General features: G+C 42.4%; 5 protein-coding genes and 4 non-coding genes across 9 annotated transcripts; 4 read left to right on the forward strand and 5 right to left on the reverse strand.

The window, feature by feature from the left end:
- Window positions 1-8,862: 8,862 nt before the first annotated feature.
- LOC131293152 (motor neuron and pancreas homeobox 1) lies at window positions 8,863-13,247 on the reverse strand. Its single transcript, XM_058321229.1, has 5 exons — window positions 12,571-13,247; window positions 11,462-11,721; window positions 11,136-11,301; window positions 10,877-11,010; window positions 8,863-9,575 (listed from the first exon to the last, which is right to left on the reverse strand). Exons 1-5 carry the CDS (start codon window positions 13,245-13,247, stop codon window positions 8,863-8,865), a joined length of 1,950 nt encoding a protein of 649 aa, XP_058177212.1.
- A 2,747-nt stretch (window positions 13,248-15,994) lies between these two features.
- Window positions 15,995-16,066, forward strand: Trnac-gca (transfer RNA cysteine (anticodon GCA)). Its single transcript has one exon. It is a non-coding gene; the product is annotated as a tRNA-Cys (tRNA).
- A 164-nt stretch (window positions 16,067-16,230) lies between these two features.
- Window positions 16,231-16,302, reverse strand: Trnaq-uug (transfer RNA glutamine (anticodon UUG)). The gene has a single exon. It is a non-coding gene; the product is annotated as a tRNA-Gln (tRNA).
- A 608-nt stretch (window positions 16,303-16,910) lies between these two features.
- Window positions 16,911-18,480, forward strand: LOC131293153 (uncharacterized). Its single transcript, XM_058321230.1, has 2 exons — window positions 16,911-17,807; window positions 17,877-18,480. Exons 1-2 carry the CDS (start codon window positions 16,911-16,913, stop codon window positions 18,249-18,251), a joined length of 1,272 nt encoding a protein of 423 aa, XP_058177213.1. The 3' UTR covers window positions 18,252-18,480.
- Window positions 18,481-18,688: 208 nt separating this feature from the next.
- Window positions 18,689-22,175, forward strand: LOC131293154 (uncharacterized). Its single transcript, XM_058321233.1, has 6 exons — window positions 18,689-18,792; window positions 19,401-19,783; window positions 19,854-20,209; window positions 20,302-20,305; window positions 21,443-21,661; window positions 21,730-22,175. The coding sequence occupies exons 2-6, from the start codon at window positions 19,448-19,450 to the stop codon at window positions 22,120-22,122; spliced, it is 1,308 nt and encodes a 435-aa protein (XP_058177216.1). The 5' UTR covers window positions 18,689-18,792; window positions 19,401-19,447; the 3' UTR covers window positions 22,123-22,175.
- Window positions 22,176-22,512: 337 nt separating this feature from the next.
- Trnac-gca (transfer RNA cysteine (anticodon GCA)) lies at window positions 22,513-22,584 on the reverse strand. Its single transcript has one exon. It is a non-coding gene; the product is annotated as a tRNA-Cys (tRNA).
- Window positions 22,585-22,957: 373 nt separating this feature from the next.
- On the reverse strand, window positions 22,958-23,029 carry Trnaq-uug (transfer RNA glutamine (anticodon UUG)). The gene has a single exon. It is a non-coding gene; the product is annotated as a tRNA-Gln (tRNA).
- Window positions 23,030-23,272: 243 nt separating this feature from the next.
- On the reverse strand, window positions 23,273-23,443 carry LOC131281634 (NADH dehydrogenase [ubiquinone] 1 beta subcomplex subunit 1-like). Its single transcript, XM_058310977.1, has one exon. It carries the CDS (start codon window positions 23,441-23,443, stop codon window positions 23,273-23,275), a length of 171 nt encoding a protein of 56 aa, XP_058166960.1.
- A 595-nt stretch (window positions 23,444-24,038) lies between these two features.
- LOC131287359 (splicing factor 45) lies at window positions 24,039-25,664 on the forward strand. The gene is made up of 4 exons (XM_058316405.1): window positions 24,039-24,255; window positions 24,330-24,892; window positions 24,970-25,282; window positions 25,353-25,664. The coding sequence occupies exons 1-4, from the start codon at window positions 24,097-24,099 to the stop codon at window positions 25,623-25,625; spliced, it is 1,308 nt and encodes a 435-aa protein (XP_058172388.1). The 5' UTR covers window positions 24,039-24,096; the 3' UTR covers window positions 25,626-25,664.
- Window positions 25,665-26,011: the final 347 nt, after the last annotated feature.

The following is a 26,011-nucleotide window of genomic DNA, read 5'->3' on the forward strand; positions in this document are numbered from 1 at the left end:
TGCGCTAATTTTCGGTTGATTTTTATTTTTCTTTCCCGCCTGCGCCTGTAGACTGCCGGGGTTTGCATGTTTTTGCAATCCTCATGTTTCTGCTGAAAAACGTGTGCCCTATGCTCGATTGGAACGATGTTGAACGAGAGGTCTTCTGGGGTTTTGGGGTTGGTTTTGCCAACAATTGCAAACGAAGAACTTTTTTACTCTCACGCTCACACTCCACTTTTCGGTATCGAACCCGGCGATGTGAGTTAGTTTTGTTGATAGCGAATGCTGGTGTGTTAAATGGGAAAAATGTGAACTTTTGATCGACGTGCTTTGAATACGAAAAGATGCTAATGGTCATGCATTGTAAAAATTCAATATTTCTTTGATGATATGGAAATATGGTTTTAGAAAAAATCTAGTTGATATTTGCGTTTGATAACTTGTAAATTATTAGTTGAAGCATAATAAAATAAGGAAATTTATTTGGAGTCGCTTAATCAATTTCTTTAACGCTTAATTGGGTTTAATTTCCAATTAGAGACTGTTGATCAAGAAAATTGAAAGTTTGTCACGTGTTATTGCAATCATCTAATTTGTTTCTATTCACTTAATAGGACCCCTTCGATGGCATAGGATGAGCTGTCGAAAAATTGATCCATTTCGACTCCTCTACATACATCGCCAAGCGAAAACATGTGTTCAAAACAACTTATCCATTCTCCCGGCATTCTTATATCTACTGCTTTCCCCGGGGAAAGTATTGTATCGAAATAATTACATTTCACCACAACACCGCAACGGACCATCATTCCTCCGGGGACCATTATCAGTTCATTCTGTTGCTAAATTCTCCATTAAAACGCACTAACAAGCCCTTGATTGATTGGATGCTCCGGGTTTTCCTCCGCAAGCCGAAAGAACGTAAAAGATGGCGAATGGAAACAACAACAGCGGATACATTTCCGCTTACCACAAAAGAACATCTCGTTTGGTTGGATCGGAATGGAGCGAAAGATACTCTCGATGACTCTCATCCTTCTGCTCGGTGACTTTTCTTTGAGGATGATATCTCTTAAAAAGTGTGTCCTGGCCGTTCGTTCTTATACCGCGTTTTTTTTTTCGAGTGTATGTTTTACGAACACCAAAATCTCAACCACAAGAAGGAACAAAGGGCATCGCTTTGAGTTGATTTTTCCTGCCCATTCAGTTTTTGACGCCTTCGCCCCTCAGTGGGTTTTCCCACTTGGCATATTGGCAATGTACCAAGGGAGAAGGAAAAGAGAAGAGAGAGATGAAGGAAAAGGAAGCACCCTTTTGGAAGAGCCTTTTGTGCTGAGCGCTAACTAGGTGGAACTGCCTTCCGTTCCCGCGCGATTAAGAGGGTTATTGTTGTGTTATTATTAAATCAGCTTCCGTGCCGTGCCTTATCCGATCAACTTGTAATGTGCGCCATTTTTCCGGCAATCTGTGCTCGGCCCTTGATGGAATTGATTGGTGTGAAGGATTCTCATCCGGTTCACGTTTTCATATCTGTACCTAAGCATTGAGTTGTTTAAAATAATGTTCAATATAAAGTGTTTTAAAATGTTCTCTTGGTTTGTACTTCAAAGATTCTTCATTCCATCGATTCTTTTAAATAATGCTCTTTACCATTTTCACCCAGATGTCGAAAGAGATAATTAAAATCATATCATCGCCGCATGAAACCATTCCCGTTCAGCATCCAAATGGTCGCATCATTGAGTAATTCATCCATCATACCTATCTTTTTGATCTCCTCGAGTGACAACAGAACAACTCCTACCACCGAAAGACATAAACAGAACATGGCACTGAGGTGAGGGCGAATTAAGGCACCTTTACAGTCGTGCAAAACGGAGAAAAAGCATGGCACGCAAAAAAGGTGCGAAAAAACGGCGGGGATTCAATTCTTTGCCGGGCGAAGTGTCTGAGGGCTATTATTCAACGCCGCGGGAACAAAAACTAATATTAAAGGGATTATTCCGAACTCCGGAAAGGGTTGCATCCGGGGTTTTGCTTGGTCTGGATCATGTCGTGTGTTCCCATGGCAATGGCAACCACCCTGTGCTAGTGTTGATCCTGTCCAATATGCTATTTTCGTATGTTTCTTTCATTTTAACCAATCATGCGGAGGTTTTACACAAGGAATGGTTAAAGAGATCAAAATCAAAACCCACTGTTTGTTGTTGCACAGCACAAATACACAACAATAATAAAGACCACCATCCGAATGATAGTATTGTTTCTCGGAAAAAGACATCTAAGAGGCCGGTCAATTTCCCTGCAATTGGTACATTAAGCAGTAATACTCATTTTTCACTTCACTGTAGGTTCCATTACTTCTGTAAAAACATTCCAGCCATTCTTTCTCGGAAAGAAGAGCCCCCAGCGATAAAACATTTCGTACATGTGTTTGATGCTTGTAATCGATATAGCAGTGGAGAATATTTTAGTATTGTCGGTTAATTACCATTGATCGTTTAATTAAGATATTCGTCAGGCCGATAAGCTTCGAATAAGATTTTAATATACTTCTTGGAAAATAGATGTTTTTCATTGCTTTTGTAAGACAATGGGAGCCAATTTGTATTTCTTATTTAATTGGTTTTATTACACCTATATGTTGATGTCTACATGTTTGAAAACTATCACATCTGATTGTACTTTGTATCCTTCCAATCGAAACTCACTTTTCTTCAAACGTATCATTGCACTTCCCCCTCATTTTTCCCTCGCTGTTGTCCCCTGTTTCAAATCCATCCGATGCGGATGTGAAACACTTAATTACGATTTTATAGATCGTATCTGAAAGTAATAACAATATTTACATGTCCAACCGGTTCCGGTCCCTGATCGGCATTATTATGCCCGCCGTCACACACACCCATCAGCTCTTCCCTCTCCACAGGGTCCGATGTAGTCCGCTCTCCGGGAGAATCCTGCTTATTATCACGATCTCGGTAATTTTTGGCTCACGCCCGAAAGTCAAATCGCGACCGAGCCTAAAAATAAGCACTTCCTGGATTTTCTTGTCACCGTTTTTATCCCTCCTTCTCTCTCTTTCTCTCTTCTCTTTTCACTCAACATCATCCCATACCTCCTCTTCGTGTGTCGGGCGTTTTTCCATGAGCCAGTTTTCCTTCCAAATCGACCCCTAAAAGTCACAGTACAACCCACCGTTCGGTGCGTCTGAGTGCGTCACCATAAATCCAATCAATTTTCCGCTCTATTCGGTGGCATTTACCGCCGTTCCGCTCGTGCCCGTCGACCTGTCTGCTGAACATGTACAAACGACTACCGACGTGCATTTGCCGTTACCAGCTCTCAGACCTTTACCATTTTCCACATTCAGCGAGAACAGTTGAAAAAGTAGGAATAAAAAAAGGTTATCTAAATTGACAATCTCTCACGGTGCGCGGATGAGGGAGGATTCCCGTCAGTTCTCCGATAGGTTCCTTTTTGCGAAAAGGGACACCCAAAACATTAGTGAAGTGTCCTTTTGAAGATATCGATGGTTAACGCAGGGCGTGATTGCACCCGTACGAACCCGTTTCAGAAGGTGGGAAAATGGAAACCAGTGTTCGTTATGGAAATGCAAGCGAAAATGTGATGCGTGGCTCCAGTTCGAATTTTCATATCAAAATATATTTAAAGTAAAAATAAATTACAGATTTATTCATTAAGTATAAAAGTCGCTAAAATTTCAAATTCGGAGAATTCAAGAACCATTCGTAACATTGTGTAATTTATCTAGGCAGAAATGCTAAAAAATACATAATGAATAACTTTCTGTTTTTTTTCTTCTAAAGTTCACGCGCCAGGTCACGCTGCACAGCACGCCTGCCTATTTAATTATTTTTGATTCCAACGAGTGATAACGCGGCATCAGTAAATGTTTTATTCTGAAGCATCACCTCCTTTTCCTTTCTTTTTCATGCACCTAGCGATTGCTTTGATAATACTGTTTAAAATCTCAGTAATTACGCTACGATCCTTTCGCTGAGAAACCCCTCGACACGTTTAATGTGCACGAGCCGTTGACATTTAGTGCTGACAGTTATAATGGGACGGGTTTAATAATAAACTGCAACCCTGTTCCGTTCACATTTCTGCCCTAACCGCCGGAGCGGCCGTCTTTGCAAAAGGTAGTTGACCGGTGTTGGGGTAGGTTGTTATGGACCTTCCTCTTTTTCCGCTGTCTTTCTCCAGCTGGTTCCATCTCGTACAAATCGTTCCAGTAATTACTGCATTTCTAACCCACAGGTTTCAGCGCTTCTTCCTCGAGGAAATGTGCAATAAAATGCATAATAAACTGGTCCACCAGTTCTCGTTTTCTCTTGTGTACTTCAAACAAAAGAACCATGGACGAGGAGAGTCCGTGTTGGTAGGGATAAAGGGCATCAGCCGACGCAAGGGTGGTTTATTTATGCTTTTTCTTGAGGATGTCGTCACCAATTCATTGTCACGAGTGCGTTTTTCTTCAAGAAACAAAAAACAACCCAACTTTACAATACTGTATATCTCATTATTCTATAATTCTTGGAAATATTAATCTTGCTACGTACTTTTGCGTTATGATACTGTGCTTATTTCTTTCATTTTGCATGCTCTTATCTACTTTACCCATCAAGTTGACACCAAACTTTTTGTTTGATGATATTTATTTCCCACAACATCGTATTGCACTATGACCGTGCCAAACATGGCCTCCATAGAAGAAACACTTGAGGACACTTGGAGGTGCTAATTTTTTGCTTTTCCCTCTTTGAATACAGTCATGTGTAAACATGCTGGCGGTGTTTGCCATCTAAAGGATGTATTGTACCTTCCACGATCGTTACCGAGTCCGTTTTCGTGTACGTGACTCATATCGTCGAAAATCAACACCAATGAATTACTTAAAGACTTTCTGCCAGGATACGTGATGAGAACCGAATTTCTAGTTGGTTAAAATAAATCAGCTCCTAAACTCTCACGGATATTTTATTTCATATTCAACTGAGAGCTGGAGACACTATGAACGATAATAATTGCCATCGTGTTACATACACTGCTCCAATAAAGACAGTACACAGCAGGCTAAAACAGAAACAAAGTCAGTTTGCTTTGTGAAGAACAGTTATTAAAATAAAAGTAAAAATGAGTAATTGTTTTTTACACTGTCCTCTTCATTTTGATGCACATTTAGACGCGATACGAGTTTGGGCTCCCGAGATATGCTCAAAAATATGCCTGAAGACGCACCAAAAAAGTGACTACACACCACAATGTTTCGTCATTGGAGGTTGTTTGGGATTTTATGACACAAAATGTGAACGATTTAATCATTCATACTCATTGGTTGGACTAATCGTAGCAGAGCGATGTCGTTATGTTTGTCGCTGAGATTGTAGTCCTCGTAAATTGTGTAACGCTCTGCAGAAATGTCCTGTGGCTCCGCAGCACAATGCGAAGCACAATATATTTGAAACAGCTTTCTGTTTTCTCCAAGCCGTACCCTCCCATTCGCACGTCTGCTCTGTAAAACGAGGGATCCGTAAGATTCTTGGCTTTTTTTTCTCAAATAGTAATCTCAATTATTGGGACTTAAAGTCTTTCAGTACTCACATATCTTCATACCATACACAGTGCGCGGCCATCAACACGTATCGTTCGTTTATTACCAAATATTGCCACCCAAGGAAATGCCATCCAAGGGGGGCAGTTTTCATTTGTGAGAATGAAAATCTTATTTTCCCACAAACCTTTGGATTGAGACGATCTGGATCCTTTCCTGTTCCATCATATTTAGATTACTATTTGCAAAATGGTGTTCTATGACTACAACCACCTAACAGGTAGTCATCGTTAATAATGACTAGGCAACACCGATCGCATCTATTGTTTGAAGTAAATGTAAATGGTCTGTTTTGAAAAATCTGTTAGTGCGATGTTTTCTTTGTGTATTTGGATAACATTAAACCGCAAAAAGGATCCACTATACAGAGCTCAACATTTGCTGTACTAACTTCCATAAACATGGTGCACAAACTAAATAGCTCCTGGAAATAGCAATGCCTTAAAGGCATAGAGGCACTAGAATCGTTCGGTTCACGCATTGTTCCGTCTCACAGTGTTCATTCGATTGATCGAGATGTAACATGTGTAACAGTAACACGTTTGCTTTTTAATTGTTCATCATTTTGCCACGCCTCGATCATTTTATCACGCTTCTTCTCAACTCTTGCGTTTCTCGTTCTTCAATGCAATCAAATCAACTTTAGTTCAACTGGATTCCAAAAGCAACCGGAAAGAATGGCTAACTGTTTTTTTTTTAAATTATCGTCTGCTTTTACCAAATGTCGACAGATAAGCACTTCTACCAGTCTTGGAAAAAAGGGGTTATTTCAGAGGTCAGAAGCTTTATCCGTCGAAGATTTGCAATTATGCAAATTTCCACTTCGTTGATGATAAATTATGCTTTATGCTGAAGGTTTCTGAATAACCGGCTCATAACGGAAAAGTCGTAAAAACTCGCATTTGCATCGTGATGACAGTAGATACTGAAATTTATAACAATTAGTGTAGAAATATTGTGATCGTATCCATAAATGGAGACGCCTGGTAAATGGTATCGAACCAGCCTAAATGGTATCGAACCGGCGGCCTTTCTAAATTCGTGCTATTTGATGATGATCCTTTTCTGGTAATTTAACTTAGTTCTACTAAAAAGATGTAATTATTTATGAATAAAGATATCTCAATTGAGATAACGTTTTATTACGAAATTAATAACGATAAGGGTATGAACATAGTGATATGATATGTAAATGGAGACGCCTGGTGTATGATTTTGAGCAGGTCTTTTTGTAGCTCGATTACTTCAATAATAAATAAGAATGTTTGTCTATTCATTTTCAAAACTGTTACAAAAGCAGTTTTCTTTGTAGCAAGCCTTTTTTAAACCCAAGCCTTTCCAGTTTAATTATCTACTAGAATAAAAATAAATCATAATAATAACATCAAAAAGAAAACTACTGAAAGAAATGCTTTTCAAATAATCGATCTTTTTAAAATGTATTATCAACCTTCATATGTCTGTCTATTTAGCAGCCATAGAAATTAGTCCCGCTAATTTAAAAAACACGATTCATGTTGAATTGACGTAGTGCTCTCATGAAAATATACCTAGTGTAGGGTACAATATTGGTATAAAAATATGGAATGAGCATGTTTTCTAGTTAATTTTCAAAATTCACGTATGCAATTAAATGTTATTGTAATTTGTTTTTTTTGTGATTTTCTTTTTAGTTCTTTGAAAAAGATTCACGTTTTAGGATTTGTGAACGATTTACTAACATCACCCAGAATAAAATGTGGTTAGGTGAGTTAAAATTTAAATTTAGCTATGCTTCGTTCCCCAAGTTGATACTACGCGTGGCCATAAAGTTTAATAATGTGCCCAATCAGTAGATGATTTGTGGTGGAAGGCTCTTAAACGAATTACCCGCCACCTCGTGGCCATCGAAGCACCTCCCAGGACGTTCGCGTAAGTGGAACAGCTGCCACACACGTACGTGAATTTGAGAACGACGCGCTACATCTGTGGAATAGCCAGGAATGAAGAGGTCGGCAGGCAGAATGAAGGCGCAGTAAAGTGCCAAGGCAAACGTCATCACGCTCGTCCTCGACATCATCGTCCCTGATGGTTGTCGCATGCCATATCTTCATCAAATATAATTGGAACTAATGAGCGTCAGAATGTTTTCTCCTCCATTACTCTACGCTGCCCCACAGCCGATTCCCGGCTTCCGTTTATCCGCTTTGAACGCTCTCCCACCTTCTTACGGTCTACAGACGTTGGTATGGGTGAATGTATGCGAGTGGTCGTTTCATGGAGAACGTGATGACAAATTTTATCCGTCTCCAGCAGGCCGAATCTAGGATAACGATGCGCACGCCTAGTAGACACCGCGTTGCAGTCACTGCAGAAAGAAAAATCAATTTCTCCCAAACCACGCCGTCCATCTTTCGCTTGTTCATGGCTGCCTTGGCTTTTTTTCTTTCTTTTCTGTTTTGCTCGTTCGCAATCATTTGGTTCGCGTGCGCACATATTACTCCGTTAATCGGATGGTGATTGATATGTACGGTCCGAATATGTAACTTGCGCGGATTATGTACCAAGACCATCCGTAGCTCCGCCCATCGAATCATCAAATAGTGAGTTAGAGCGGGCAGAGTGCATTTCTGCGTGGTGTCGTTTATAGCTTAAGTAATTGTCCTTTTTTCGGGTGATAAAAAAAGAATTTGTTCGAATTGCGATTAGCTTAAACTGAAATTGTTAAACAAAATACTGAAAAAAATAGGTTCAAGATAAAGACGTTTTGTTTTTATTGCGATTATACCGTTCAAATTCCTCTATTACATAGTATCTCGAGACGAGTGTTCCGTCAATTGTTTGCCCGTATTCACCCGTTGACTAGAGCTTAGTTTACGTTTTTACATTGCGTCAAGTTTTGTGATGTAGAAAACCATTGTAAGGAAAATGATGTAAAATGTTTTGTGCCAAATAAGTGATGATTATTAGAATTAATATAGAGCTCACTCCTACTTTCTATGTATTCACTGCTGGCTACTCGCATGAAGACCCGCATTAACGAAACTCTTAATGAAGGGTCTCAATATAATTTGCAATAAATATTCCTATTCATTGAATCACTTTCAACTTGTGTGAGGAGAATCGTCACCAAACGTAAAATCCCTACGAATATATGCTCTGTATGGTTTATCGTGTGCGTAAATTTAAGATATTATTTTGCTCCTCTTTTTTAAACAATTGACAAGACATTGCACACCATCCAACCGGCCGAGAGAGAACCTTCACGTTAGATAGCCTTGATCGTCTCCAACAATGTCAACATCGCTGCAATCGGTGTCGCTCTCGTTCATCAGATCGTCCTCATCGTCGGAGGACCCATCGTTGCCCGGTATGCGCTGTAGGCCCGGTGGTGCAAAAGGATGCCCCAGATGATGATGGCCAGGATGCTGGGACGGATGATGGTGAGGCTGATGATGATGCGCCTGATGATGATGGTGATTATGATTCGCATGCTGCTGGTGTTGGAAAGGATGCGGCATTGAGCCTCCCCCCGCACTCGGTGGCGAGGTGGGCATTGGGGGAACCCCACCGTTCATGGCCGCCGCTGCCGCTGCCGCCGCCGCCGCCGCCGCTGCAGCCGCCGCGGAACGTTTCACCAGGCTAAAGGACGAATGCATCGATCCGCCAGTGGTTAACGATTTCAGCATCGAACCGTTGGCGTTTCCGGCGGACGTCGACGGGGCTGAAGGGGGTGGTTTGGGATGGCCCTTGGCACCGTAGGCCGCGAAGCCATTTTTGTCCCCCGTGGTAGATGGGGTTCCTCCCGCCGACGATGCGGAGGACGTCGATGAAGCGGAGGAAGAAGTTGAGGAAGACGATGAGCCGGAAGACGAAGCGGAAGTGGGAGGACCGTGCAGCCGACTGGATGCGGTGGACGACGAGTTGCTGCTTCCTGTGCCGCTGCTGGTTCCAATTCCGCTCGATCCGCTCGTTTCTGTCAATAATGAAATTAAATAATATATTTAACAAAAATCAAAGCTTAAGAGTAATATATTTCGAATGTTGAGGAATTTTATTTTAAAGTTTACATTATAGAGGACCGAAATTGATAATTGTGCAAAAATAGAATGTTTAGTTATTTGGTTTCAAATGAACACATCTCTGCACAACTACGTTAATTTTACCATCCAGATTTATTTAAGTTAACTCATTTATCAAGTGTCTTTCATTAACACTTTACTTTATCATATAAATAGCATTCTAACGAGATCCAAGGTTAACTTTTGCGGAACCCATGTTCACATGACATCCAAAATTCCTTTCTTTCACTCACAAGATAACAAAATTCCACGGCACATTGCGCTAATAAAATGACGAGGATTTGGGGCACGACAAGCACCAACACATTCGATTGTCCATGCTTGATACAGACAATAGATTTCGATATAAAAGATGCATACCAGCCCCATTGTTGCTGGCATTCAGCGAAATCCACTTGAAAGCTATCCAACTAGTTCAAGAGCTCCCACATCCGGTGGAGCTTAGCAACGTCACATAACATAAGAGACCCGAATGTAGTTCAGCAACCACCCATGGCCTCCTAACATGGTGAAGTAGAATTTTCACTCGTCAATGGAAAATACATACTTCGACGTGAATAATAAAAGGAAAAATTGAAAGCACTCAGGGTGGAAAAGTGGAAATTCCCCTTCACTAGATAAATGGTTGGTTTGAAGAATTAATAAAACATGCAAAATGGACCCCGGACCCGCACAAAGTAAATTGTCCGTGCTTCTTCAAAAGAAGCAAGAAACTTCGTAACTTCTTAAAAGGTTTTCCCGTCCCAACAGAGAGGATCAAAAAACGGCGCTCTTTCTTGTGAACTAATCTAAGGGTGTTGCAATTGTCCTTCGCTTCCAAAATGGCTGCCGTCGGAAAACCGTTCGGGTTACCGGGGGGTTCGTAATTGAGTTTGCTCCGATCTCCACCCTTCTTAATGGTGGTTTCACTTGCCTTTCACTTCCACGCAACCATAGAGGCTTGTCCGTGCCGTTTTATTGCCCAAGATGGCTCGAAATTACTTTTCGTGCGTTGCTTGGGTTCGGTGGTTTTCCGGGCGAAGGAAGTTTTCTTGCCTTGAGATGCTTAGTATTCAGAGTTCGTAACCGGAATGGGAAGCCTTTTTCGACCGCCCAATTAATTCAATCACAAGTACTATTCAAGTGGCATCACGCCCCTTTTGGAAGGTTCACCAAATGAACGTTTCAAATTTTCTTAGGTTGGATCCAAACTCACCAGTAGCGTTGACCTCACGGCGTCGTAGCTGCTTCTTGTGCTTCATCCGGCGGTTCTGGAACCAGGTCTTCACTTGGGTCTCGCTGAGCCCGAGAGCCGACGCCAACTCGACACGTTCCGGCGTCGATAAGTAGCTGTCAGCGTGATTATTGTGAAAGTAGAAGAAAGGGAAACAGAAAGCGTTGCATAAACAATGACCATCGGAAAAGTTACGAGCTAATTTCATCAAGCTCATCATGGGGCGTTTCGGAAAACTCACCGTTGCGCCTCGAACCGCTTTTCCAGTCCTGTCAGTTGGGGATCGCTGAACACGGTTCGAGCTTTCCGGCGACGGCAATGCCGCAGGGCGCTCATGCCCATCCCCAGTCCGAGGGCAATGTCAGGACATCCGGCGCCGGGGAAGAGGGGAGATCCGGCAAAAATTCCTACACGTTTTTGGGGAAGAGAGTATCAAAAAAAAATCGTCACACACAACGTTCGATTAAATTAAACGATAAAAAGTGTTTTTTCCCAATCAACACTCAAACAAGGGACGACACCACTTATGGGCCCCGAGGTCAACTTTCCCGAAACTCAATTACCAACCTTGGGAGAGGAAGTACGGGTCGACCGTTTTGTAGCCACTGGCCGACGGTGCCAGGTAGGCCCCGAGCGCCATCTGCAGATAGCCCGGATCGCTGTACGGGTTGGTCGTGTAGAGGACGCCGGCCGACGGTCCGCTGGTGAACTGTACCGGCCCGGACGAGCTGGTCGTTGGTGGGTGCGGAGGCAATGACGGGGGTGGTCCGGGCGGCGGTCCTACGCCAGTCCCCGGCGGTCCGGCAAAACTCAGTTTGTTTGCAAATCTAACGAAAAAGGAAAACAAACGGCGTTTTAGCAATAATTAATTGTGCAGCAAAACTTAAAGATAAGAAAACATAAAACTTTAATAATATAATTATATCAATCAACCGTAAAACATAGTGAAAATAGAATTTAAAACGTATTCTAGAAGGAGTAAAACTAATTACAATAATATAACTTATGAAATAAGATCAGCCGTCAAATCATCAACTCTAACAAATTAAATGAATTAGATATACTGGATTCTTGAAAAAAAAAACCCCACAAATTCCTTCATTTACTGATAAATTAAAATGATTCTAGATCATTTTTTTATCAAAATGAATTAAAAAATAATGTAAAAGCATGCAAAACCCACTCAAAGCTTTTAGTTACACAAAAGCATTTTGTATTCCGATATCAATAGATGAGGCAACGAATGACCAGATATTTAGTTTTCTAACAAATTTTTAAAAATAATTTTACCAGCAAATTTGCAATAAAGCTGATCGATATTAATAAATTAAAAACATATCTATTACTTTGGGAAGTACTTGTTTTAACATCATATCATGGATAATAAACAAATGATCTTCATTTTTAAATTATAACTTTACATCACCTTGTAATATTTTACAAGGCACTGTAAATAACATAAAAACGAAAGAACTATCCTTTCAAATGAGTTTAAACATGTTTCAAGTTAGTTGTTAGAAACACACTCTGTAATTCATTCGGTACAAATGATTTAATCATGAGCTCGTTGCAAAATATAAAGTCACGTTAAAAACAAAAATACTAAAATAGAACAAAAAAAAGAGATTATCAAGGAAGGAATTCAAAGTCAAAGAAAATGGTTTCTTCGAGCTCACCTTTCTCCGTGCAGCACCTTCCGGTATTCATCATCTGAAATTTTCATCCCACCACCACTACCACCGCTACTACCACTATCACCAATCGCATTACTTCGCAAATTGGCATCACAATGTTTGCTGTTATTGTTGTTGTTAGTGTGATTATGACTACTGCCGATATTGTTGGGATTATTGTTACTGCTATTCGAATTGCTATGTTTACTGTGATTGTTTCCACTTGCGTGCACACGCTCACCACCACTTACACCGTTTATCCCGTTCGGGCCCTTGCTCCGGTCATTGGAGTGATTGCGTGCCACTTCCGGAACAAGTTCGGGCGATCCTCCGCCGGACTCCCGGTCGGAAACGTCCCCTGCGGATCCGGGTCTGGATGTGGGCGAGCGGTCGCCGATTTCACTCGCTCCGGTCCGCTCCTTGCCGGATCGGGAGCAAGAACTCGCCGACCGATTATCAGGTTGGGCGGGCGTCGCCTGCGAGCCACCATTTTGGAAGAGAATGTCCTCGATCGAGAAGGGTGTCTTGGCGGAGATAGCTGTCGCGGTGGGCGATTTGCACTGCGAAACAATTGTGGCCCCACCACTAATGTCCTTCGGGCCGTAGGTTCCGGTGGTGCCGTTGCCGCCGGCATGAAGATGGGCCTGTACCGACGCCATCCGTTGGTCGGTTGTACACATTCAAACTCACAAACCGCACTCCGGAAGCAAACGATTTTCACGCTCCAACGGAAAACCCGTCAATTGAAATATCCTTATCCACGCGGAGAGCACACTTATTCCATGGTCAACCTTTCACATGAACCTTCAGCACAATTCTGACCAAAGGATCCTAGTTCCCGAGTCTCTCAGCGTTTCGACTGTGCATCCTTCTGCGACCGTATCACACCGACGACTGACGACTGCAGGAAGGCGCAACGACAGATCCTTACAGTCGAGGGCGACGATGTTGGAAGCAGTGCTTTCCATTGTGTCCGTGTCCTATGTAGCATCATTATGTACAACAGGGGTTCCGACCAACCCCCTTCGCTTGCGAAGTGATTTCTACGGTGTATGTTTGGCGCGGAACGGAGGAAGTCCTTAGCCAACTCGTCGCTTGTTTCGTATTTTCCCTCCCCCAGCATCCACTTGTTTCACATAGAACGGATGTTTTGCTTCCATTTTACATATTTTCCCCTAATGGAAATACCCACGGCGCGCTCGTTTTCCACCCTCTACCAACCGTGGACCATCAAGCTCGAATCCGATGACGAACAAATTGTCTGCTAAATTGTGGCAAAATTATCTTTTATCATTCCCACTCGCCGTTCCTCTCCGGGGAACGGCCATATTGCCAATTAGTGGGCTCCCCGGGCCTGGCATCCAACGGCTCCCTTCCAGCAAGCGTCCAATGATGGGGTGACCTCTCGGCAACCCCCATGGCAACCCGAGGCCCGCCGGCAGTTCGGAATGTGCCGCGTGCGGCATCGAACCATTGTGCATGCCCGCCGGAGGTCAACATTTTATTGGCGCAATTTTGCAAAGATTATTGCCATACTGATTACGGTTGTGGCAAATATGTTACGGTAGCGAGCGAGCGAGGGCGCCAGCCTGATTTTCCCGACGCAGGGTGGCTAATATTGAAACTTTATTAATTACCTCTCATTACAATTAACTGTAGGCTCGGTTCGGTAATTTATAGTCGAGAAAGTTTATTAGTTAACCGGTCTCTGTACATCATTCATTGGCGAGCAGGGATTTTTTTGCTGATGCTCTTTTAAAGTTTTAACGGGATTTGAATCTTTTATAGCTTGACTATCTTATTTTTGGTAAAATCTTGTGGTTATAGTTATAAATATTGCAATCGCCAATTGTTAATGACTATTTTCAAATAAAAATTCAACTGTTTCAATATCGCCTTCGAATTGCTCGAAATGCGAAACTTCTTTTTTAATCCCGAAATTTCACATTTACCTTTAGTAATGATTCATTGTGCATTTTCATAAATTCCATTCAACGTGCATGTAATTCTTAAGGCTTGAGATTCAAAGGTAACATGGTCGGCCCAAACCTCAAACCAACGGTCGAATCGGTTGCCGTAGCAAGGCACAATTATTCGTCAATTAGTGGTTGGTAATGTACGGCATACCGTTGCAAAATTGTGCATTCTCGCGATAGGACGCATCTGTCTGCGGTTTGTTCGCTCCGAGGAAGCTTCTGGGAACATTTTAATAAACGCCATATAACCGCTACACTCAAATGAATCAATATTCAACATGGAAAAGGAGCTAGACCAGTGTGATAGTTAAATGAAAGAGTATGTTGGTTTCGAACAAAGCTTTCTACAAACATGAATAAAACAGTAATTACTGAAAGGTTCTATCGTAGGTTGAAACATGGTGGGCTTTATTTTTCTCTATACAAAAATTAGCCCAAATTAAACGACTGGATTACACGTATGAAATTATTCAAGTAGGTAATGACTGCATCATTTGGCCCGGCCCGTCGTTTGAAACTCTGCCCGTGCCGACACCCGTGCCTATGCGAAGGTGAGAATGAATCATTCTGGAAGCTGGGGAAATTTTAAAACACATTGCTCAAGTTAATGTAATTTTGGCTGGTGATGGCTGCAAACTACCTGTTTATCACAAGCGTCCTCCTTCCATGTTTACCGTGCTGGTTGCTTGACGAGGTCGTCCTCATTTTATGCACTTGTTTACTAACTTCCGCCTCCGCTATTTGGTTCCACTCGGTGAAGTGGTTCAGTGATTGAAAGTTATAAGCGAACCCATAATGTAAGGAACTGTTACGAACGAAGCTCCGCAGGCGTACCGGTTGGTCCTTTTGTACTAGAGGAGAGACCGGGGGTAAATTCCGCCTCAATCAAGCGACGAAACGGAAGTGCTTCTTCACATTGAACGTGATTTCGATGGTCCACGCTTCGGTAGCTGCAAGAAGAGAAAGAAGGAAAACAACAGCCCAGGGATGGGGCAACAAAGATCCCGTCTAATGGTACAGAAACGAGACTAGATGAAACCCGTAATGTTTCATTTTCACATTAAATCCAACCAAACGTGAAAATGTACTATATACACGCGAGCACATAAGAGTGCCTGCCAGAGGGTTGGTTAGGGCGGGGGATTGATATGGTCGCGAGCCACAAATTTGTTAGAAAAAAACAGCTTGATCTAAGGCAGGAAAACCAATTACAGGGTAAACGAGGGTATCTATATAGAGTTTTAGGTAACCTACGCAACACGCTTGCTCAGGCCACGCCTTTAATACGGGGTAAATAAATAAGGGGAAAAACTATACCTTCGATATCCATACCAGATGTCCTTTCACGCATGTGCAGAAGAACACGCGCTATGCGTTATGTACATATTGGTGGAAAACATCGAAGCAGCCGTCTCGGTTTTATACGTGCAGCAGTACCAGTTATGCAACGTGGGGGTATAGCTCAGTGGTAGAGCATTCGACTGCAGATCGAGAGGTCCCCGGTTCAAACCCGGGTGCCCCCTCAGGTGACACTTTTTTCTTGTTGTATTTTAGCAACAGAGCTTTTCCATACAGTAGTGGCGTTATTTTCTCTTTTTCTTTTCTATCAAACTCTCAAGAAACTTTTCAAAACTCTACACTTTGCTAAGAAAGCTATTAGTTAATAAACATCGCCAAGAAAAAAGAGAGGTTCCACCGAGATTTGAACTCGGATCGCAGGATTCAAAGTCCTGAGTGCTAACCGTTACACCATGGAACCGTCGGTTGAAAGCAGGCCACAATTCTGTTTTGCTTTTACTGCCTTGCTATACTATCTCTTTTTATCATCATCATCTAACGCACACATACATGACACGGTAACTTTCAACCGTCATGATGTGCGTGTTGGCAAAAACTGACAGTTCCCAGGGATTGGGATTCAGTAGATCCATTTGCACGCGTCGGACGCCAATGATTCCAAGTGAATTGTGCCAGAGAAGTGAAAATATCATCTAATTCGCTACTAAAGGCCAAAAGTAAGTGTTTACCTGATGAATTAACGTGAGATAATTGTGTTTTAAAGTGAAAACATGTTAAACAAAGTGGCGCTAAAATGGTAACCATACAGAGCGTACCTCGTATAATCGCTCTGGAGTTACGTTGCCACCACCAATCTTGCTTGCTCGCTTGCTTGCTTTCTTGGAGTGATTCGTTAAAGCTGTTCGATAATGTTAGCAAACAACAGTCGAAGAGCTCAATATGATCCGAGAGCTGGATGATTCTCAATACGACACTGTTCTGGCATGCAATTTGTGTTGAATAATGTGTAATTTGTTGCTACTACCTCACAGTTGATAACCGAAATCTGACTTCTTCTTGCAGAACACAATGGAAACGTTGGAAGTAGAACCCGCCCATACAAGCCCCGAGAAATCCGACAGACGAACAAGCACCGTGTGGGATCACTTTACGCTGTTATCCGACAAACGAGCACAATGTAACGATTGCAATAAGGTTCTGGCGTACAATCGAACCACGTTCAACTTGAAAAGGCATTTTCTTAGCAAGCATCCTGATATTCAAATGGGAGACGATATTTTAGATGATGATGAAGCAAACGATTTTGCGGGGATAATTAAAGAAGAAGAGCAGGTTTTCGAGGAGGAGTCCGATCAGGAACGTCCGGCTGATGACGTTGCAAAGAGAGGCCCTTACCGCTCCAGCGCGATATGGAGTCATTTTAAGAAATTATCGGGGAATCTTAAAAAGTGCCTGCACTGCAATCTCGTCATAGCGAGCCAAAACACGAGTAACATGAGAAGGCATGTAGTCCGTATCCATCCGGGCGTCGACCTGGGGCCACGAATCAAGAGGGCAAGGCTAAATAACAGTGGTACAAAAACTCCAAAACCTAAAAAAAGCATCCTTTGGAAACACTTTTCGAGGGACGTGGCGAGAAATAAAGCCTCATGTTTGCATTGCGGTGATCGGCTCACGTTCTCCGGATGTGAGATAAGCAACTTGAGAAGACATCTGTTTCGCAAACATCCAGGGGAAGTGTATAACGATGCGCCGGAGAACAACGGCAATGCAAAAACTGAAGATTCCGACTCGGACTATTTCCCTAGTGGCGAGCGTCCCAATACACGTTTGAAACGGTCAGCTGCGGAGTTTTCCTCTAACGAAGCGGATTCGCGTGATGCCGGATCGCCGGTACTAAAAGATGAGTTGATCGAAGAATCCAACGTAGATTTTGTGAGCGTTCAAGATCCAAAGAACTTCTCGGTAAGTACAAACATACAAATAGCATCAATAAAACCATCATACAAATTGCTTTATGTTTGCGTATTCCAGAATCTGGCCGATCCTTTGAATGCCTTATCGAACTCACAAAATCAGTATGAAGAACAGACACGGGGATTACGAGTGAGGGTTAGCAAGAATCGCTCATCAACGGGCAGAAGCCCTCGAGAGAGCAATCAGGCCTCGTTTGATCAGTTTGAGAAAAATCGAACGTTTTTCGGTGACAACGACTTGAACGATGATAATTTCAAAGCAACAGTGCATGCAACGAACGTTGTACTGCAGCTTCAGAGTTTGGATAGTCGCCAAAGGATCATCGCAGAGAAGCTAATGTCGGATGTCTTGTACCATGCCAAATTGAAAAATCTAACGGAAAAATCGATGGTTCTGGTGCATGTAGGAACATTTGAGGACGCGGCGTTGTAAGCCTTCAACCCGACGTGACGCATCGACGATGTAATGTAATGTAGATTTGTAACAATGTGTGTAAGGCATTGAAACACCTTTTCCGATACACGGTTTTATACCGAAACACACCAACACAAATGTCAGACGTGGTTATGTGTGTGTGCGTGTGTTGATTAGCTTGTAGGTTTTCATGTAATAAATTGGAACGGACATTTTGAGATCATAATTCCACAATAAAAAACCATTGTGAGTCTTTTAATTACTTTTCTTTATACACTGTATTAAATGCAATATTATAAATGGGAGAAATGCTAGCTGAATGTATAAAAATCATCGGAAACCCATAGTGGCTAGCGTAGCTGGCATAGCGTCGACAACCGTGCGCATTAACCAACACAACTATAGAGAATGATGTGAAGTGGTTGGCACCTCCGTTCGCTTGCAGCTTGTTCCATTTTGAAAGAATCATAGGTTTTAGCTTGGACACCGTAAAGAGCGGACATAGTTCAGTGAAATTGAAAATAACTCGATGAGTTAGTGCCCGAAAGAATATCACTAGGTAAGATTGAGGAGTGGATATTATGATCAGCGTACGAAGATGTTGTTTTCATCCCCAACCGTGTTCATATTTCGTGATGAAATCTATATTTCACTACTGTACAGCTGCGTGATGACGCTTCTTTCCCCTCCGCCACGATACGTTTCGATGAAATTAGCGTTGCCCTCCATTAATTGGTGCGTTTAATGCCCGAAAATAGAACAACTTCGCGGGTGTCACGAATTCCAGCACCGACGGAAATGCGGTACCCGCGACTTTTGCCCGGATTGGAAAATCCGGGCAGTTGTTCGAGTCGGATCGAACCTATCAGGTGTTCCTTGAAATCCGTTCGGTGAAAATGAGACGTTCCGGACTACGAGTCCGTCATCTTGGATTGTGTTGAATCAACATACGATGCGATCAACAGTGATTGTTTTTGTTTTGAAATTTTTCCTACCATGCAACACTCTATGAGTAGGTTTACTGATGAGAATTTGGTTTAAAAAAAATAAAAATGTCTTCTATTGGTAGTGGGTAAAGCCCGTAAAACCTTAATCAATAAATAAATGAATAAAATAAATGGTAGTTGTGGTACATTGTGTCATTCGTTTTGTTTTTTATTTGATCAGAACATCAAGTGGAACTTTGCAACTCCTTCAGAGATTAGACACCAGCAATGCAGAAGGGAACGAAAATTTACAGTCAAATATGGAACCACTTCCAAATGTTGCCATGCAAAACCAGAGCCCGCTGCTTTCATTGTCAGAAAACTATCACTTGCTTCCGGCACGGAACGTCCAACTGCAAAAGGCATCTGGCGAGAAAGCACCCCAACTTCTATAACGGAAAGGAATACATCAAATTTAATCCGCTCGATGAAGAAACCCTCGACGATGGGGACGACGACGGCGGCAATTACGAGCCTTCGATAAACGATGAGACGTCTCAAAACGAAGAGGAATATACCATCACGGAAATGCAGTTTGTTGATTGTCCGGAGTCGAAAAAAGATGTAAGATGAGAATATTAAAAACTTACAAAACGGTTCAAATTTGTATTTTCTATTTTCTGCTTCGTTTCAGGCCCTCGAAAAAGCCGGATTGAGCAAACAATCTAACGAAATGACGCGGGCGGTTAAGCGCGCCCACGATCAAGGCGCTAAGGAAGAGCTCGACGACTCTCGGGAATCCAAAGCGGAACAAGTAAATGAATCTTTTTTAAGGGGTTTAATGAGTGAAACGGATTTAAGTTTGCAAGGCACCCTTTACGCGACAAACGTTGCTATGCAGCTCGATAATTTGCCAGAATATCAAAGAATCGTAGCGGAAAAGCTGATATCGGATGTAATTTATAATGCTAAGCTGGAAAGTTTGTGCGAAGATTCTATGGTTGTTGTGCGAGTTGGTACCTTTGAGCATGATGCTGGTGAAATGGACTAGCCCTAACCGCATTCCGATGCAGAACTAGCCAGCATTTCTAAACTATTTAAATTTAAATTTTAAACTCAAAATAATGTGCTTCTTTAAATAGTGTCGTATAAAAATCAGTCATATAGGAAAGTTGATGTTTTATTGCAATTATTGAGAATGTGGTTTTCCGAACGCTTAACCTCCGTTGCATTTGAAAACTTCGTTGGTTTGTGAATTGGTTCAATCCATCGTTGATAACCGTTCCGAGCTCCCGAAAGTGTTGGAGGATTATTTGTAGCGAAGTGTTAGGCTAGGAACGGATCGGAACTGGCACCGATCGCTTCAATACCGACCGATAGAGCTCCTCAAATTCATTAGAGAATATTCTGTTAACTGTAAATTATTTGAAATGCTTTCTATCTTTGGGGATAACAATTATGTTTATAATGATTTTAAGCATATAAGAAGGTATGCATAAGGGCCATACATTCATACATCAACATTTGTGTTTTTTAATTGTAGATTTCCATGTCTGTTTTTAAAGAAATTAGGAAGCACTTCAGTAAAGTGTCGCGGTGCAAAACCCGAGTCCGTTGTAACTATTGTACGGTGTACATAGATGTCTCGAAGGACATGGCTACCGTTTGCAAAAAGCATCTGTACAGAGCGCACCCATCCGTTTACAATGGAAAAAACTTTGGAGAGTACCATCCCGACGAAAAACAAATGATACGGGAACGGAAGGCAAAAAAGAGACAAATCCAAGTATGTTCAAGAATGTCCGTCTCTACAACGTTGTGCTAACAGCTTCTTTGTTTCTTTTTTAGAAAATGGCTCGGGACCTCAGGTTGACATCCGACGAAACCTGGAAACATTTCTTAAAATTAGACGGAGCCTGTAGAGCTCGTTGCAACTACTGCCACAACGTTATTTCGTACTCGGAGGGCTCGGCATCAAACTGCAAGCGGCACTTGTATAGGAAGCATGCGCTTATTTTACTGAAAGAACAATCCAAAGATGCCTGCGTAAATGTTGAGGATATTCTGTACGAGGAAGATCTGGATGCCGGCGCTTTCGTTTCGTCATTTAACCCTTCGCTTCCCTCCACTGACGATGACTCGAACGTTAAGGAAGTTCAATTCGTTAAAAATCCATACCTCTCGGAGCCAATTCGAATTGAAGTATGTCGAAAACACGTTTAGTTTTTTTTTCTTTTTAGAAAACGTACGTCATGATCTTACTAGACTTTTGCATTCTCACAGATACAAGGCACGATTTCTCCAAACGACGGACAGGGTGACCACGATGGAAACGAAAACGGGGTCGATTATCAAGAACTTTCGGGTGGCGGTACCCTTGAAGTGATCGAACAGATTATACCAGATGATCCGTATCTATCGGATGACGGGAACTCTAGAGCCGACACGGACAGCAATGTGCAACTTGTTGAATATTATTCATTGCAAGAGCCAGGGGAAGAGGTGAGTAACGAGATGTTTCTTACTATAAGTACCATGGTACGAACTAATTACTCTGCCTTTTTAATTAGGTACTTGAACTAGCAAGATCTGTGAAAAACAGTTCATGCCGAGAGATCAAGGGAGAGTTGGTTTCGTACCAAAAAGGATCCAAGGTTCCGGTGACAAAGAATGTGGCCGGTGGAAATAATCAACGAAGCTCGTTGCAAAACAATTCCCGATCAAGTATGGACGGTATGAAGGCATTCTGCAATGAAAGCAAAGTAGGCGTACGATCGACGGTGTTTGCCACCAACATTGCGCTGGAACTGGAAAGCATGAACCCCCGACAGAAGATTATTGCCGAAAAGTTGATATCGGACGTGCTGTACCATGCCAAGCTCGGTGCCCTCACTGAGCACGCAATGGTGGTAGGCAGATCAGCCGTATTTGACTACGACCATGGGTTCGACAGACAGTTCTGATGTAAATAGTTAGAGATTGTTTTTAACCTTATACCATGATGCAGATGACTTGTTACATGATAATACTTTCGCAATAAGTAGTTAAAAACATACATTATTGATTTTACAGTTAATACTCCAAAAAATCTATTACTTTCTCTCGCAGCCTAACAATGAAGGTACATACTCTCTTTGGTCATCTCATCTTTGGTAATCAAAGTAAAAATATAAATGTTGTACAAAATTACGTAAGAGAGAACATAAATTCCAAATAAATTATGATCAGCAAGGAGATTCCACGGGAAAGGATTTAGAGGGGGAATTGATTGTTTTCGTGTGAAATCTTTGTTTACGAAGCTTGCACGCCGATGCATTCATCTATCAGGGATGCAGCAAAAAGAGCATCAGCTGAGGGGGCACCCGGGTTTGAACCGGGGACCTCTCGATCTGCAGTCGAATGCTCTACCACTGAGCTATACCCCCACCTGCGATTCTGGGAATCATAGCTCAAATAGTAAACCAATCCCGCCACATTTATTGTAATAGATATACCTATTTATGTCAATACATGGTTTAGCAAGTTGTGGTTTTTTACAATATTGTAAAAGTTGCATAAAATTTTAAATAAGTATGCATTTTTATTTATTATTCTACTGTTAAAGTAAATCTTAACAGCAGGCAGTCCTGTAATCCTGTGGCAATTCTTATTCAAACATTTTCATCCCTCAAGCATTACTGTATTGTTCGGCAAACTTTAAAAATATGCAAAAGAAACGTTTTGTCTTACGTGAAAAAAGAAAACTAAATAATACGCGAGAAGTAGCTCGCTCGAAAAAAGAATTGCTCGTGTGAGACCAGGTTCCACCGAGATTTGAACTCGGATCGCAGGATTCAAAGTCCTGAGTGCTAACCATTACACCATGGAACCGTGTGTCAGGAGCGACTCCAAAGCATGTTTTAAGTTGAAGACCATTTTGGGAGCAATGTTTTACTGAATGATAAAAGAACAAAACAAGATTTTGTAGATTTTATTTAAAATAAATGACTTGAATCGGTGGTATAACATAACTCTTTAAAATGTGCCTGCTGTACAAAGAATGTAAGTATATTTCCTTTACTAAGAGTTATCTGGTTGCCAATTACAGTACTGCCATATCGACGGGTTAGCCTCCTAAGGCCAAGATGGTTTTTCTCCGTCCTGCAGCAATCTTCCGTACAGTTTGCTCTTGTCCCGGAATATGGTCATCCGTTCCGTTTCCTTCCTGTCTAGAAACCATCCGACTCCGAAGCCGAGCAGTGGCACCACGCACCACAAGTATTGACCGGTAATTCCAAACACCATGGTTGCAAAATTTTTGGAGATTATTTATAAATGAAGAGTCCTTTTTACCAGCTGCAGCCTGCTTTGTTGAGCCTTCTTCCAACGCCAAGTGTAGTTAAAGTCAGACGTAATTAACCCAATCGCCTAGCGTTGAAAAGAAGCCGACTACTTTGTGAATTGGTTTACCATTAGTAGCTGCAGGAAGGGTTTCGAGTTGACAATAAAATCGTATGAACAGTTCTGAGCATAACTGCAACATAGCAAATGTTACAAAAAAGCAATTAACAAGAGGATAGGTTTAATTTTAATGAAAACATTAATAGCAAAATATCTTTAACCTTGGTGCAACAGGCAGTTTAACGGCATTATTTTCTACAATGGAGTTTTGCATATCTAATGGATATTTTGATTTATAAAGTCATCATAGTTTATAATTCCTTGAAGGTTAACTGACTAATTCTCGAACATTTTTGACCAATTTGAAAATTCGATCACTTTCTGACTTTGACATTTTCGAGTAGTCCAACCTGCAAATGTCGGTACTGCTCAACAAACCTTGGACAAACGTCAAAGTTTGTCAACACACACAGCCTTCAAAACAAAGCCCAAGCTAGTATCGATTTTACAATTTCGGGCCGTAGAAGTGAATCATAATCAGAGATTTTTGACCAACCATGGCGCTGTACGACGATTTGGACACAAAGCATGGCCCGGACAAGGTGGCTGGCTGGTCATCGGGCATAAAACTACTGCAGACTCAGCTGCAGGTGAAGAAGGTCAACCAACCGGCCATCACACCGAAAGCAATAATGAGAAAACCAATGGCTGGCAAGGTAGGAGAAGTTGTTAGATGGCAATATCTTTGATTGATATTAAGGATGTTTGTCTTTTCGTGTACGCCACGTAGATACTCACCCCCGTTGTGTTGAAAGCAAGGAAGGAACCATCCACGGAACAATCGTTTGTGGCCACCGTAGGCAACACCAACAGTGGTGTCGATATTCCAGGTTCCGTGTCGATTGAAACGACGATAAAGCAGGCAAAACCTATTACGATCACGACGACCAACCCGATACCAAATCCCATCAGCTTGGCCGCATCCGATGACTATAGCTGGGACGTGGTGGACGAGTACGATCCGATGTGGCCAAACGAGTACGACAAATTGGTGAAAGATCGAAAGGTCAAGGAACCGCCTATCAAACCGTTGCAGGGTAACTTCGGCAGAAACAGGCGCGAATACAAGCGTTCGTTTGGCATGAGAACGAATAATACACCTACGCCTGGGCTGGGTGCCGCTCCGGAAGAAGAGGGACCGGGAGCGAAAAAGTACAGTGGCTTTGCCGGCCGACCATCGTCTGACGATGAGGAAGAATTCCGTCCCGGACAAAGCCGACCGACTGGAGCGGCCATTGCCCCACCACCGTCCTTACAAGAATCTACCGGTGGCCCTATACCTGAAGGATCAAAGTAAGCATTCCAACCCTTGTGACGATACAGCAATTTGGCATGTCATTCTTATTTGCGAAAATTGTTTTTTTTTTCAGAGTTTCCCAGCTCGCGGCATACGGTGGAAGCTCGGTAGCGGCAAAAATAATGGCAAAATACGGTTTCAAAGACGGACAAGGATTGGGCAAGCAGGAACAAGGCATGGCGGTTGCTCTGCAGGTGGAAAAAACCTCCAAGCGTGGCGGTAGAATTGTGCACGAAAAGGATATTCCGCTGACCGTGACACCCTCCAGTGTCGCGGCCAGTGCAACAGAGACGGCACCCAACATGTCACCGCCGAATGCCGGCCAAACACAGGAACCTTCCATCACCGAGATTATGAAATCTCCCAGCAAAGTGGTATTGCTTCGGGTACGTATAGATAAAACTCTTATTAGTTTGGGACGCAATCGGAGTTGACTCTTTTTCTCCTCACCCGCAGAACATGGTTGGGCCGGGCGATGTGGACGATGAACTCGAACCGGAGGTAAAGGACGAGTGTAACACCAAATACGGTGATGTGGTCACGGTGATAATACACGAAGTTCCTAACGTCGTTCCCGAGGAAGCGGTTCGAATTTTCGTCGAATTTAAACGAATGGAAAGTGCGATCAAGGCGGTAGTTGACCTGAACGGTCGGTTCTTCGGTGGCCGACAGGTGCGGGCCGGTTTCTACAAACAGGACAGGTTCGAAAATATGGACCTTGGCGGGTAACTTTTTATGCGACCGACAAAACTACGCGATGTATGTGTGTGTGTGGGTATCTAGAACTAGTAACAGGAATGTTTCTGTTTGATAAGCAAAAAATCACGCATAACCTATTGGAGTTCCATTACGTGGGTAATTATGGTATGAAAAACAAAAATATAACCCATTCTTTCTCCTAATCAAACACTCGTCTACGGTAGCACCAAGCAATCAAGCGATTATATTCTAGTTTGTGAACATTTTCAGTAGCATTTCCGCTCCCGGCGACATATCTTACGTATTTCGTTAGAGATGAGCAAACGTGTAGAGTTGAGGTAAAGTGTTACGGGACATTCAGAAAGAACACAAACAATTTCGCTAGCTAACAATTGAATGCATGAGGTCATGGTCCG

Source organism: Anopheles ziemanni, chromosome 2, assembly GCF_943734765.1.
Source record: "Anopheles ziemanni chromosome 2, idAnoZiCoDA_A2_x.2, whole genome shotgun sequence".
Lineage (NCBI taxonomy): Eukaryota > Metazoa > Arthropoda > Insecta > Diptera > Culicidae > Anopheles > Anopheles ziemanni.